Genomic DNA, 14,000 nt, shown 5'->3' with positions numbered 1-14,000 from the left:
GCTACGACACGTATGCATACACTTACATGACTGCATTTTGTGTTGAAGGACAAAATCTCTCCGGGGCTTTCTTTCGCTGTACAAGTGAGTGTGCTTCATTAAAGTCCAAGGTTCCTTGTGCTAAGGCAAAGGAAGTTACTTGTGGTTTACAGCTATGTACCGAATATTCCGGACTCGAAGGCGCACCTAAAAACCCCAAATTGGCCAGGATTTCAAAAGTGCGCCTTATAACCCTGTGTGCTTTATATATACTTCGTTGGATAAGATTGGAAATGCAAACAGTAATAGATGTGTGACTTCACTAGGTGTTTAAGGTATACTTCCGTATTTGAGTAAAGAATGATCGTTTGCGGGCAGCACGGCGGCGCAGTGGTTAGCGCATGTGCGGCACAGTTCATGTCATGGGAACCTCCTGCGTGGGTTCAAATCCAGCTCCAGACTTCCTGTGCGGAGTTTGCATGTTCTCCCCGTGCTTGCGTGGGTTTCCTCCGGCCACTCCGGTTTCCTCCCACATTCCAAAAACATGCATGTCAGGTGAATTGGCCGTTCCAAATTGTCCCTAGGTGTGAATGAGCGAATGAGTTGTCTGTCCCCATGTGCCCTGCAATTGGCTGGCAACCAGTTCAGGGTGTCCCCTGCCCACTGCCCGATGATTGCTGGGATGGGCTCCAGCACCCCCGCGACCCTACTGAGGATAAGCGGTGCAGCTGATGAGATGAGATGATCGTTTGCAACGGGATCCAAACTCAAGTCTTGGTATTGAGGGTGTCAACACTTTACTACTACACCACCAGTGGCACAGTTTATATGTGAAAAGGCATTAGAGTTTATCTTATTATCACACTATTTTGGCCAAAACAATGATTTGCATAGTTCATTCTGGTAGGTTAAATAGTTCCTCCACTTCTTCACCTGTGCATCCATAATGATATGAAAGACAGAAAAAAAATCTTTCAACAAAAATCTATACAAGCTCTTTTATGTATGTAAACATATTAATCGCCAGGGGAACCTATCAGAATGCACCATGCAAAAACATGTTTCTGGCACTGTAAAAATAGTGTGAGGAGAAAATGTCTAATGCAGGGTGGTGGTCAACAATGCTCCTGAAGATCCATAATATCAAATTATATATTTTTTTGAGAGGGAGAGACATCCCGCGTATTCTAAGGAAAACTTCAGCAAGACCGCAAAACTCGCTCTCCAAACAAATCTTATTTTTTAGCGCATTTTATTTCTCTGTGCGATATTATAAGTTTTTATAAAATTTATTAAATAAGAACAATGCCATAACCTGTATCCCATATCAACTAATCCTGTATACGACTTTAAACTTGTCTCCCTCCCACAGTTAATTAAGATCGTTGAGGCTCATTTTGACTTTCATTTTTTTTCATAAATAGTGGTTTCAAAATAAGTTTTAAGAAGAGTTTTTTGTCAAAATATTACAAAATACTGAAAACGAGGCTATACTAACGTAAATACTTTTAGCAAAGACGTAGTTGGGAGGAGAGAAGTGAGCCCGTGCGCTGTGTGCATAGCTCCGCCCAGTCCTGCCGCTCACCCGATCAAATTGCTCTGTTTGCTTGGCCGGTGTTTTTGTATGTTTAAAGTTTGTTGTGTGGGTTTTTACCATAAAGTGTCTCAACAGTAAATATTCTTTGTTTAATCAGCTTACATATAAAGGATTTCTTAGCTACATAAAGGCAAAACAGGGTCTGTTTGTGTGACACATTTAATGTAAACAGGCAGTGTGCCCTTAATATACTGGACTGTTTTCACCACAGTTAGTAAATTGGTTATGCGTGCATCAAACTTGACTGCACTTATCAAAATCCGAACGCTATAAAACTGTTTTGCACGTCTAGAATTTTATCTCAGAGCCATATCTTGCTCGCGAGCCATAGGTTCCTGACCTCTGGTCTAATGCCTTTTTGTATATTTGTACCACTGGTGGTCTAGTGGTTAAGTTTTGGCTCTCTCACTGCCACGATCCAGGTTTAATTCCTTTTGCAAACAATATTTTAATCAGTGATACTCAACTCAACTACTCATACGCCGTGTAACTTACACTGTAAATAGCTCTTGCTGTAGTCTCAATTTCATACACCTTATAGCCCGGTGCGCCTTATAGTGCGGAAAATATGGTAAATATGTTTTCTTTTTGAAGGAAAGTGTTGGAGATTTTTGCTCCCTCTGACAGTGAACAGGACAAGTGCACAACACAGTCAAAAGTCAGACTCGGGTGTGGTAGGAGTGGTCGGTGATGGTGTAGTAGGACTTATTGCGGCGTTTTGGTAGCCTGTGCCATAGCAGCTTTTAGGAGACAAGGAGTTGGGGTCCAGGGGTTTGTTGCCACCTGGAACCAGGTAGGCTTTGCGTGCCGCCAGCGATGCAGGCGCCTCGCCCGGTTTGGCGCCTAGGATGAACCTGGACTCGTCTTGCTCCTCCAGGTTGGAGATGTCCTTCATCATACTCTTGCGGTAAGAGACGGACAGTTTGTTGGAACCGTCCGACATCAGGTTGAAGTGACGGGCGATGAAGACCATGGGCAGGGGCAGCATGGCCACCACAATGAGGGCAAAGCACATGACCAGAGCCCACGTGGGGTAGCTCTGGAAGCGCTCCTGAGCCTAAGAACACATGGGGGTAAGTCATTGTCAGACTTTGAGGAATTACTACTCAAAGAACATCCATTCTTGCTAAATAATAGACTGCCCCCTTTGTAAAATTAATAACAGCTCTTGACTTACAGTAGTTTTCCTCTTTAGTTTTTCAAGTGTTTGTTGAATTCAGGGTGATGAAAATGTTAGTAGAAACAGAGGTTGAGTGAACTACTTCTCAAGAAGTGTTTTTATGGCAGAATATTCTGGACACCATTGTGATGGATACAAAGGCTTCATTCTAAATGATCAAATATAACATAATTATAACAATAATTTGTTAATCCATTAAAAAATGAACACATTATTGAATCACGATGTCTGAAGACCATTCTCGTGAGACACCAGAAGAAAGATACAGAGGTGCAATTATATTAAAGGGCTTTTCCATTCAGTGCAAGAGTAAGACAAGAGTAAAAAGATCAACATGTGTAAAAATGTAACAAAAAAAAATATATATAAATGGTATATAATAAATATGTGTAAATTCCTGAGGAGTTGGCCAAGTAGCAGCATTCACAGTAGTATGCAATTGCACATTGTAACGTCTTACTGCATAAATGGTCATGATTGTATGAGATTTTCATTCATTAACCATTCACTATTTCAGCCATTTATATATATATATATATATATATATATATATATATATATATATATATATATATATATATATATATATATCGGAAATTATGGAGTCTCTTCAGCATTTCAGATGGTGTTTTTCGTCAGAAGTTGTTGAGTTTTGTCAATACTAGGCAGACACAGCCTGGATAAAGGACTGGGGTGAACCTGGGATTTGCAGGATTTTCCACTAATTTAAGTTTTGTTTTTCTCAAAGACAACCCCCGTGGTATATAAATGATCGGCAACCACTTTTTCACCACACTTGTGGAACCATTTCAGCCTTGTTCTGTACTCACGACCGCAGAATATTCTGTTTTATTTGTTTTTACATTGCTTCCCTAATGCTTGTTCTACTCCTCTTGTCTCGCAACCTGGATGTTGATTTGAACCTCCTTGAAAATAAAAATTATTAAAGAAAGATATAACTTACCAGTTCTTCCACCCACGCATTGTAACCAGGGGGGTTGATTGCCATCTCTATGACGGAGGCTGAGATGAGCACAATGAGGAAGATTGGGGAAACGTACTTCCACAAGTAGAAGTAGATGATGTTCGGCCGGAAGCCCAACATGTCCTCCAAGTCCTGCATGAATCTGCCATCAGCAGAGGAGCAGAAACATTAAACGGTTTTATGCAGGGTCCTGCCTCTGCGAACAACCTCCCACTCACCTACCTACACTCATCTGCAGTTGTTGTACCTTTTAGTGCCATAAATCCAAGCCACCGACAAGTTTTCCAGAATGACCACCACGGTGAGAGGAAGGCCGGCCGAGTAGTCGTCGAACATGGTCACAAAATAATTCCCGGAGCGTTGGACGAACAGCAGGCCACACAGGAAAGCCACGATGCAGCAGCACACTGTGGAGGTTAGAAAGAAAGCAGTGTTTGAATGTTACTCTTTTAAAGGGATTACGTATGTACAGTCTTTATCTACTTTGTTTTTATAAAATGTTACTTGTATTTAAGTGTTTTATCTAAAAAAAAGACATCTGCATCATGCAGCTTCTTGGGTTTTTTTGCCTTCACAAACTATTTTCTTGCCTTTTTTGCCTTGTCTGTTTAGGAATGAATAAATGAAACATTATTTCGAACATGATAAAAACAAAGCAAGTCAGAAAACAAAAACAATGTTAATTTCCGGAAAAAAAATAATCAGGAAGAAGCATATGCTAATTTAATCATATTCTCAGACCTTCTCAATAGTTCAGTTTTACAGCCTAACCTCTTGTGTATTTACATGTAACAAAAACTTCATGGATATACATGTTTACATTGGTTCTGTGGATCCACAGTCACTTCATCATCATCATCCTTATCATCACCATCACTATTCTCGACGTCATCATTATCATCATTGCTAGAGTACCTATTATAATAACAATAATTGTCATGGGTGGTCATTGAGAGAACTGATTGTTTTTTGGTGTATTGTTCATCATACAAGTATTATTGGACCTTCTACTATAAGGGGTCCTCCCCCAGGCAGCATGACAAGGCATGGGAGCTTGAGCCAGATGCCTCCAGCATTAAGCTCCCACTTGTCTGCCCTAACTATGAGATGTGAAGAACATGTCTGTTTTGTGTTCTTTTTAAGATGTGTATCTATGTGTTTGTATCCCCAGTTATTTATTTATGTTTTGTCTTCACCATCATCACCCATATATTTATTCACCTAATTGTTTGTTTATAAATATAGATCCAGATTGTGATGAATTTGCATAACATGAAGGTGACTGCAATATATTAACAACGTTCAACAATAACAATAATAGATATAAAGTTGACAATGATAAGAATAATAGCAGAAACAATAACAAAAATATTAGTCATGATAATTGTTGTAATAATAATAATAATAATAATAATAATGATAATAATAAGCTTAACTATTAGCTTTACCCATCTACTGACTGTAGGCCCCTATAAGGCTTCTGCTTACTTCCATGATTAGATACCAATAATACTAATAATGATAAGAATAGCCACACAAAAGTTATAACAATAATCATCATAATAATGGTTATCAAAATATTACATTAATTTGTTTTTACCCATTTAGTAATTCTTTAATGCTAAATACTAAATATAAAAAGAACGAGTGTTTGAAGAAGAATATAACTTAGAGCAGTGTTTTTCAACCAGTGTGCCGGGAGACCTTGTCTAATGTGCTGCAGGAAATTAATTTTATCTTTGCAAAAAAGCGTACATTGTTCAGTAGCTTAGCTTTCTTCCAGTGATCAGCTGAGTAACTGTAACATTCATCCAAATCAGTAGGTGGCAGCAGATTACATTTTCCCCTTTTATATAGTAGTTATCTGCTAATCAAAGTCAAACTGGGAATTATATTTAATAGATTTTTTCGTTTGATTACGCTTTTTAAGATCACACCGCAAAAATAATAAAATAAAATAAGAAATTTTCTCGTCATATTGATTGTTATTTTTCCAATAAGAAAAAAAGTCAAGTCAAGTCTAGTCATGTTTATTTGTGACGCCTTTAATCTCAAAGAGTCTCAAAGGGCTGCACAGACCACAGATTATTGCAAACCACAGACTATTATTACACCATCCCCTGATTATATTATCTTCAAATTAAAAAAAATACATTTAATACAAGCAAAACGTTTTGCCAATATGGTATTTTTATCTTTTTCAGACGGGATAAAGAATACCAGTGAGTATGGCTGGTTTATAAATCAAATACATTTGTTTACTACATTCTTAAAATTAAAAAGGTTATGAATTCTAAAATGTACTCTTATTTTTGGAAGGCACTGTACATAGTCGGTTCTTTTTTGTATCAATGTGCAGTATTTGAATTATTTTTATTGTATTCTAGTTTGAAACTTATTTTATCAACATTGTACACCTGGGTTTTAAGGAAAAAGTAATTGTCATTTTTATGTTAATGAAAATGAGGACAATCTTAAATCTTTAAACTTTAATTCAGCGGAAAACTTCTTTTTCATTTAATTTGGGGATTTCCTTTTTCAAAATTGAATTTTCACATTACAATATGACTATCATTAATACAATTAGTATGTAATGTATTACTGTGGTGCAGAGTGAGGCACGCAATTGTCTTGCCTCATGGCAGAGGGCGATAGTGAGACCAATGATTCTGATTTTGCACACACAACAGACACAAAAAATAGAATTAGTGATAGTATTAGCAAGCAAGCCAAGCCATCTACTAATATTTTATCTCGTTGCATGGACTATTTTCTATAATGGAGGATTACCTTTCTATGGATCCTTTTATTAAAATGAGCAGTGCATTGACTTCATTTTTAAGTTCAGGCAAGACAATCAAACATTTTTCCTATGCTACCTTTTTTTATGTTGTTACTCATTTGGCTCTGCCAATCAAATGATGCGTATGATATAGGTTAATTTATTGGGAAATGGGACTGGACCTTTCTGCACACTGTACAGCATTTATGTGTTAAACCCGACCCAAAATGACTCGTCTCCCCAAAAATGGAAATGGTGTCACTCGTAACTTCAAACAAACACCAAATTAACCATGTTTACCTGTAAATAGCTCCTTCTGGACCTTGTAGGTGTCGAGGACCGGCGTAGTGATGCCGGTCATGGTGCCGATCATGCTCCCCAGTCCAAGGTTGATGAGCATGAAGAAAAACATGACGGACCAGAATGGCGAGGCGGGAAAATGTGTCATGGCCTCCGTGAAGGCGATGAAAGCCAAACCGGTGCCTTGGACAGCCTGAGTGGAGAAGGTCAAGAACATGTGACGAAGACAGAGCTTGCCACCGACACAAATTGACGCTTCTCACTTTGTTGAGCTCGTCCTCCAGGATGCAAGGATCCAAACCCAGCTGGGAGAAGCTGCCCTCTTTGACCGTTTTGATGACTTGATACATTTCGGCGTAGTCGGAAGTTGTGAGATGAGAGAAGTTGACGTGCGGGGGGATAAGATCATGACTCAGCACGTGCGAGTTGAGAAAGCCCACTATCTTCTCAGCGTTTCTGTGGACAAAACTTCCAATTAAAGGCTTCTTTTTGACCACTAGATGTTGCTGTATTGTGTAGTGAAGCCAAAATCGAGTGTTTTCAAAACACAAGGAAGAATACAAACTATGGAGACTCAAATTGACTAAACTACATTTTTCGTCTCATTTTTTTGACCATGCTTCCGCAAGGTTTTGTTAATGTGAGCCTCATGGTATGAAAAATAAACACAAATTTCTTGACATACAAGTCTTTTAAAAAATTCACGTTTATATGAGAAGAAAGTTGAGCAGAAATTGAAAATAATTCAAACTGTCGCAGAACGTACTCCTCGACACACTTCTCGTTCATGATGTTGGCCTTGAAGCCCAGAACGGCAAAGACGACCAGCGTGGCCAGGATGGAAGTGAGGAAGTTGATGACGGAGACCAGGACGGCGTCGAAATGGCAGTTGTTGTCGATCTTGTTGTAGCTGGAGAAGGCGATAACGCCGCCGAAGCCGAGACCTAAGGCGAAGAAGACCTGGGTGGCAGCCTCTCGCCACACCTGAGGCTCCAGCATCTTCTCCAGCTGGGAGGAACAACCAGATGATTTATCGTTTGGTCATTTTAAATGTCACAAAAGAATAGAGCACACTTTTTCCAATGATGGCCATATACAGAACAAATGAAGTATAACTAATTTTCAATAAACTTATACTGTATTGTGTTGAGCAACCAAAAAAACTGTTACAAGAATAAATACTACAGAGACTAAAAGTGATCAAACTTCACTGTCCAAATGTAAAAAAAATAATAATAATAAAGGCAAAACGGAAAAAGAAAGAAAAAATGGAAAAAGGGTAATAAATGAAGACTGAGAAAAGAAATAAAACTAAGAAAAAGAAATAAGATAAGAAGAAAAAATATTGGATAAAACAAACAAGCAAATAGAAACAAGCTCACTAAAAAAAGTCGTCTCTTTCCAAAACTCTTCAGGTTGTTTTTGTTGCTTTCATCCCTACATTACTAACTATTATGTACCATTATGGACGGGGGTACTTAAAAAGGGGAAAGAGACAAAAACTGGGGAAAAAAACTAAAGGAAAAATACAATAACAAAAGGAAAAAGGGCTAAAAGAAGAAAAATAAGAAAAATGAACAAACTGCACATTTCTATATGAACATACTAACACTGAAAAACACACGAAATATTATCAAGAGAGTACAAAACAATATAACCTTTTTATGCTCAACAAATGTAAAGTCAACAACATAAAATCCTCCAAAAATGCATATGGAACTATCATAAGAGAAAAAAGGCGTCTCGGAGGGAACCAGTCGTTGATTAGTGGGTCCTGGCTCCCTTCGCTCAGTTCAAAGAGCCGGCTCATAGAGACGGTTCGTTCGGGTGCTGTCAAAACTCAGCCCACATTTGCCTTTTCTTTCGGCGCTTCGTAAATACTATATTCATAAATTGCTTTTTAACTATACTGTAGTCGTTATTTTGAATGGGGACATGATCCAAAAGAACAAGATGTAAATAATTCTGAGGAGAGTGGAAAACCATTTTTTGGTTTGCGAAGGCACGCCGCCTTTGGCCAAAACAATGCACTGCTTTTGACCATCAGTAACGGAAGCGTTGTGGTAACGGCGGCCAAAATACTTTTTAGATTACACCTTTGCTGAAAAACTAGCAAAGTTATGTAAGAGTGTTTTTTCTAAATCCCCCACACGGGTTACAAAGACTGAAAACCCTCCGCTCCAACTCTCAATTACTAGTACTTGCCCATAGTCTCATGGAATCCGGATGTTGATTCGAGCATGCGGCCGAGAGACAAATCTGTCTACATTTACAGAATAATTTCATACATGTGGTGAAATCTCAGCTGCCATGTTTTCTTAAATCAGTCTCACCTTTGGCGTGAACATGTGAGCGATGCCATCCACGGATCCCTTTAGCATTAAACCTCTGACCAGGAAGCAGAAGAGCACCACATACGGGAAAAGGGAGCTGAAGTACATAACCTGTGAAAGCCATCAAAAACAGGAGTACCGATATGTTGCACTGTTTGGCCGTGCCTCTTCTCTCTCTTGCTTAGTCTCACCTTCCCAGAAGAGGCGATCCCTTTAATAACGGCAAGGCAGACGATGATCCAAGCGGCCAAGAGAGACAAAGTCATTTTCACGTTGAGGCCTCCGCTCTCTGCAATGGTGCTGGTCGTGTTCAAGGTTTGGCGGTACCAAAAGTAAGTAGTGGCTGAGCTCTTCTCGCACTCGGGTTCCACGACTGCTTTGCGGGAAACAATCAATGAATGAATGAAATTTTGATTTTTAACATGACAAACTACACAAAAAATAACACAAAAAAATTATCGTACATGTTCAAAAGGGAGTAGGAAGAAGCATATGCTTATTAAATCCTACCCCTTTGACTTCATTCATTCATACACACAATGAACACTGTCATGTCTGGCGCGGTTGCCATGGCGCCCGGCTGGCCCCGCCCATGGACACCGGCTGGGTCGTATTTGCTGATTGCTTCTTGACAGTATTAAAGCGCGTTCCTTTGAATGGTGCGTTGCTGGAACGTTTGTTAAACCTAAATACGCGAATGGGTCCTTATTTCCTGTTCCCCGCCCCGCTTCGTGATAAAACACCTCTCGAATATACATATTTACATTGGCTCTGTCGATACACAGTCCCTTCATTATCATCATCATCACCATCACTGTTTTATACTACCTTACTAATCTAGTTTTACCCATCTATTAACTCTATAATGCTAGTAATCACTTAATATCATTCAGTCACCAATGATGACAATAATATCAATCAATGACAGTTATAATAATAAAGATTACGATTATTATAATAGGGCCCTGAGACTAACTGGCAACCAGTTCAGGGTGTTTCCTGCCCACTGCCCAAAGATGACTGGAATGGGCTCCAGCACCCCCGCGACCCTACTGATGATAAGCGGTGCAGATAATGGATGGCGCCTGGGTAGTTAGCGAGCAGCCCCACAGTGCAGAGTTTCAGGATTCAAATCCAGCTACCGCAGCCTCCCCGTGTGGAGTTTGCATGTTCTCCCCGTTCCTGCGTGGGTTTCCTCCGGGCACTCCGGTTTCCTCTCACATTCCAAAAACATGCATGTCAGGTTAATTGGCCAGTCCGATTTGTCCCTAGGTGTGAACGAGCGAGTGAGTTGTCTGTCTCTGTGTGCCGTGTGACTGACTGGCAACCAGTTTGGGGTGTCCCAGGATACCTGGAATGAGGTCCAGCACTCCCGCAACCCTACTGAAAATAAGCAGTGCAGATGATAGATGGATTGAAAATATTATAAGTAACTCACTGGCAAGCGTTCCATTCTTCCTGAATGGACACTCGCTCCATGGCAGAGGATACTGGAAGGACTGGAAAAAGTAGAAGATGCTCCAGCCTATGATCACGTTATAGTAGAGTCCCACAAAGCCGCACACCTATAATGAAAAAAGAATTGGGATTGTGTTGTTTTTTTCCTGTCATCAGTTTACATTCTCATAAGTATGTTTTGCACCCCAAGTAGCTGTATAATAGCAAAATGCACAGGTGAAGAAGTGGAGAGACTATTTTCAATATCAGAATGAACTATGCAAATCATTGTTTCTGGCTGTGTAAAAAAAAAGTATGGTGTGATTATGAAATAAACTCCAATGCCCTTTCATGTATAATCTGTACCACTAGTGGTGTATTGGTAAGGTGCTGATGCCCTCAATGCCATGACTCAGGTTGGAATCCCGTTGCTTACAATGATCATTCATTATTCAGGCGTTACACAAATCAGTGTTTCTGGGACTGTAATAAATAGTGTGATAATGAGATAAGGTCTAATGCAGGGCAGGTGTCAAAAATGCAATAATGTTTTGCTATTTTAAAAGAATTCACAAAATGGCAACAATCCTGTCAAGAAACATGGAGACTGCACGGCATTCATGTAGGCACAATGAGATTTATGTTGTGAGACATTCTGAGGGGTTTGGCAAGAGACGTGAATAATTAAAGTGATCTCCTTTCAACTTACATCCTCTCTGAGATATTTTTAGCCACATCTGTGCCAGAAAGGCTCCCTTTTCATTGCCAAACGTCTCAATATCTCTCATTTGCTAAGAAAGCCGGGGCAATTCCTCCTGCGTGTGTTGAAATACGTTGTTGTCCCATTACTGAAGCCTTTTGGACTTTAACTCATTCGTTAACAAAGGCGGTGTTGCCATTTCGCAGTGCATGGCAGGGTGTTTAAAAATGATGGTGTTTGATGGCAAACTCATCCGCAAAGTAACAAACAAATGATAGATAGATAGATGGATAGATAGATACTTTATTCATCCCCGTAGGGAAATTCACACTTCCAGCAGTATCCTTGTGTTGAAAAATAAAATAATAAAATAAAGATATAGAATACAAAAATACCTAATACAACGTTTTGCGATAGAGTATTTAAATAGTCAAATGGTCGAATGGTCAAAAACAACAATAAAACTAAACTAGAAAATCAAAAAACAAACCTAGGAAATAAAGGTGACACTGGAAAACGGTAATTTAGCGACAGACTGCTGTCACTGTCTTGTACCATGGACAGATTGAAGAGATCTTTTCTTCCTCATGCCATGAGGCTCTTTAACTCCACCCGGCAGAGTAAAGGCCCACATTAAACCACACCCCCTACATTGCATATTACCGAATTTTATTTCAATATGTATTCTGTGTAGCACTATCTAGATACTCTATAGAACACGCTACGGTGGGTATAAGCATGTCACATTGGGCATTTGTATATTGTATTCTTTTTGCTTTATTATTGTATTGTTTCTCAGCACAGGGATGCTGCTGGAAATGTGAATTTCCCTGCGGGGATAAATAAAGTATCTATCCATCTATCTATCTATCTATCTATCTATCTATCTATCTATCTATCTATCTATCTATCTATCTATCTATCTATCTATCTATCTATCTATCTATCTATCTATCTATCTATCTATCTATCTATCTATCTATCTATCTATCTATCTATCTATCTATCTATCTATCTACCTACCTATCTATCTATCTATCTATCTATCTATCTATCTATCTATCTATCTATCTATCTATCTATCTATCTATCTATCTATCTATCTATCTATCTATCTATCTATCTATCTATCTATCTATCTATCTATCTATCTATCTATCTATCTATCTATCTATCTATCTATCTATCTATCTATCTATCTATCTATCTATCTATCTAATGGTGGTCTGTATGGAGATGGGGATGGTGGAAAAACGGATGTGGAAAATGAAAATGACCCGACAACGGGTGCTGTCCAAAAAGTCCTTATGAAGGGTCAGACTAATGTGGGATTGGTGTGGGGTGACTGGAATTACAAACCAATTCGGCGCCCTCTAGTGGACAAAGTCACCCCACACCCTAACAGATGGTTATACACTATTTTTTAATGCCAGCAGTGAATAACGTAATATAGTCCAGATATGAGTCAACTTTGTTCTAAGACAAGGTTCAGAAATTGAAAATGTTGAAATAACCATTACAGACTAGAACAACAAAAGACCAAAAGGTCTTGAGCTGCAATTAAAAGCATTTTTTGGACCAATTTCCAAAAGTGATTCATCCATCAAAGTTTTTCATTTCATATTTGTCCCAAACATTGAAGAACATTAAAAAAGTCTGTGTTCGTCCTACTTAGTGAACCAAAATCATTTTCAGTTGTCAAGCATTTTCGAAAACACTCCAGGTAACCACTAGGGCGGCGCTAAAGAGCCACTGGCATTAGAGCCGCAGGTTGATGACCCTCGTTCCACGAAAACACTCGTAACCCCAGAAAACCTTGCGATTGATAGTAATTGTAATGAATGGAAACACTATTTTTGTGTTATTTTTCAGAATAGAAAACTTCTATTCCATTGTAATATATCAAAACAGAGTTATACCACCAAAATATCATTAAAACAATCAAACAATGTTTTGTTTGATGATTTAATCCCTCGCATCAATTAATTGTGGAGCTCCTTGTATTCTATTATATTCAAGTTTATTAAAACAGACTAACACAAAATAAATAACATGTTAAAAAATAGTACGGTTTTTGCAAGATCATGTAAAATTAACTGTACTCACTCTGTAACATTAGAATATAATTTATCAAAAAGAAATTTAAATATTTAAGTAAACAAGTACATGGGAATACTTTATGCTGTTGCGGATAAAATTATTTGAATTTGTTTTGTTGATTTGAAATGTTTGTTAGCATTGTCTGTTGGCATTAAATGTTACCCAAACGGCTCGAAGTGAGAACAATCGACCGGAAAATGAACTCATGTTAGAATTCTCGAAGCCAAAGCTATTGTGGTTTTAAATCAAGGGTCTCAATCGCGGCCCGGATTGATAGTTTGAGGCCCCTGCCCTAGTATGAAAATTAAAGGGACAGTGTGTATTATTTGCCTACTAGGTTTTGCTGTATTCTGTCGTGCCACCAGAAATGAGTGCTAAAAGCACAATGGAAGAATACGAATTAGGACGTTTCAAAGTGACCAAAACACACCTTATCACTTCTGAAAAGGAGAGAAATAAGAAAAGAAAAAAGAAAATGAAAAAAATGGAAAAAAAAACAACAAAAAAGAAAAGAGAAAAGTGAGAAAACTAAATAAGAAAAAAGGAAGAGAAAAATGATGAGTAAAAAAGTAAAAGAAAAAAGTGAGAAAATGTTTTCTATTTCCCT

General features: G+C 38.6%; 1 protein-coding gene across 1 annotated transcript in view; it reads right to left on the bottom strand.

Annotated features, from left to right (window-relative positions):
• Positions 1–725: 725 nt before the first annotated feature.
• Positions 726–14,000, bottom strand: part of LOC148364173 (sodium-dependent neutral amino acid transporter SLC6A17-like) — a 31,085-nt gene continuing 17,810 nt past the window's right edge. Inside the window, exons 4-12 of the mRNA XM_088338300.1 lie at positions 10,595–10,721; positions 9,348–9,529; positions 9,157–9,267; positions 7,590–7,831; positions 7,087–7,279; positions 6,824–7,016; positions 3,989–4,148; positions 3,721–3,883; positions 726–2,633 (exon numbers count right to left, since the gene is read on the bottom strand). Coding sequence (XP_088194426.1) covers positions 2,229–2,633; positions 3,721–3,883; positions 3,989–4,148; positions 6,824–7,016; positions 7,087–7,279; positions 7,590–7,831; positions 9,157–9,267; positions 9,348–9,529; positions 10,595–10,721 — 1,776 coding nt within the window. The 3' untranslated portion in view covers positions 726–2,228. The remainder of the gene's footprint in view (positions 2,634–3,720; positions 3,884–3,988; positions 4,149–6,823; positions 7,017–7,086; positions 7,280–7,589; positions 7,832–9,156; positions 9,268–9,347; positions 9,530–10,594; positions 10,722–14,000) is intronic.

The sequence above is a fragment of the Urocampus carinirostris genome, chromosome 6 (assembly GCF_059441175.1).
Source record: "Urocampus carinirostris isolate Australia breed hairy pipefish chromosome 6, RoL_Ucar_1.0, whole genome shotgun sequence".
NCBI lineage: Eukaryota > Metazoa > Chordata > Actinopteri > Syngnathiformes > Syngnathidae > Urocampus > Urocampus carinirostris.
Note: the sequence above shows the minus strand (reverse complement) of the source record. Positions and strands in the feature narration are given on the sequence as shown.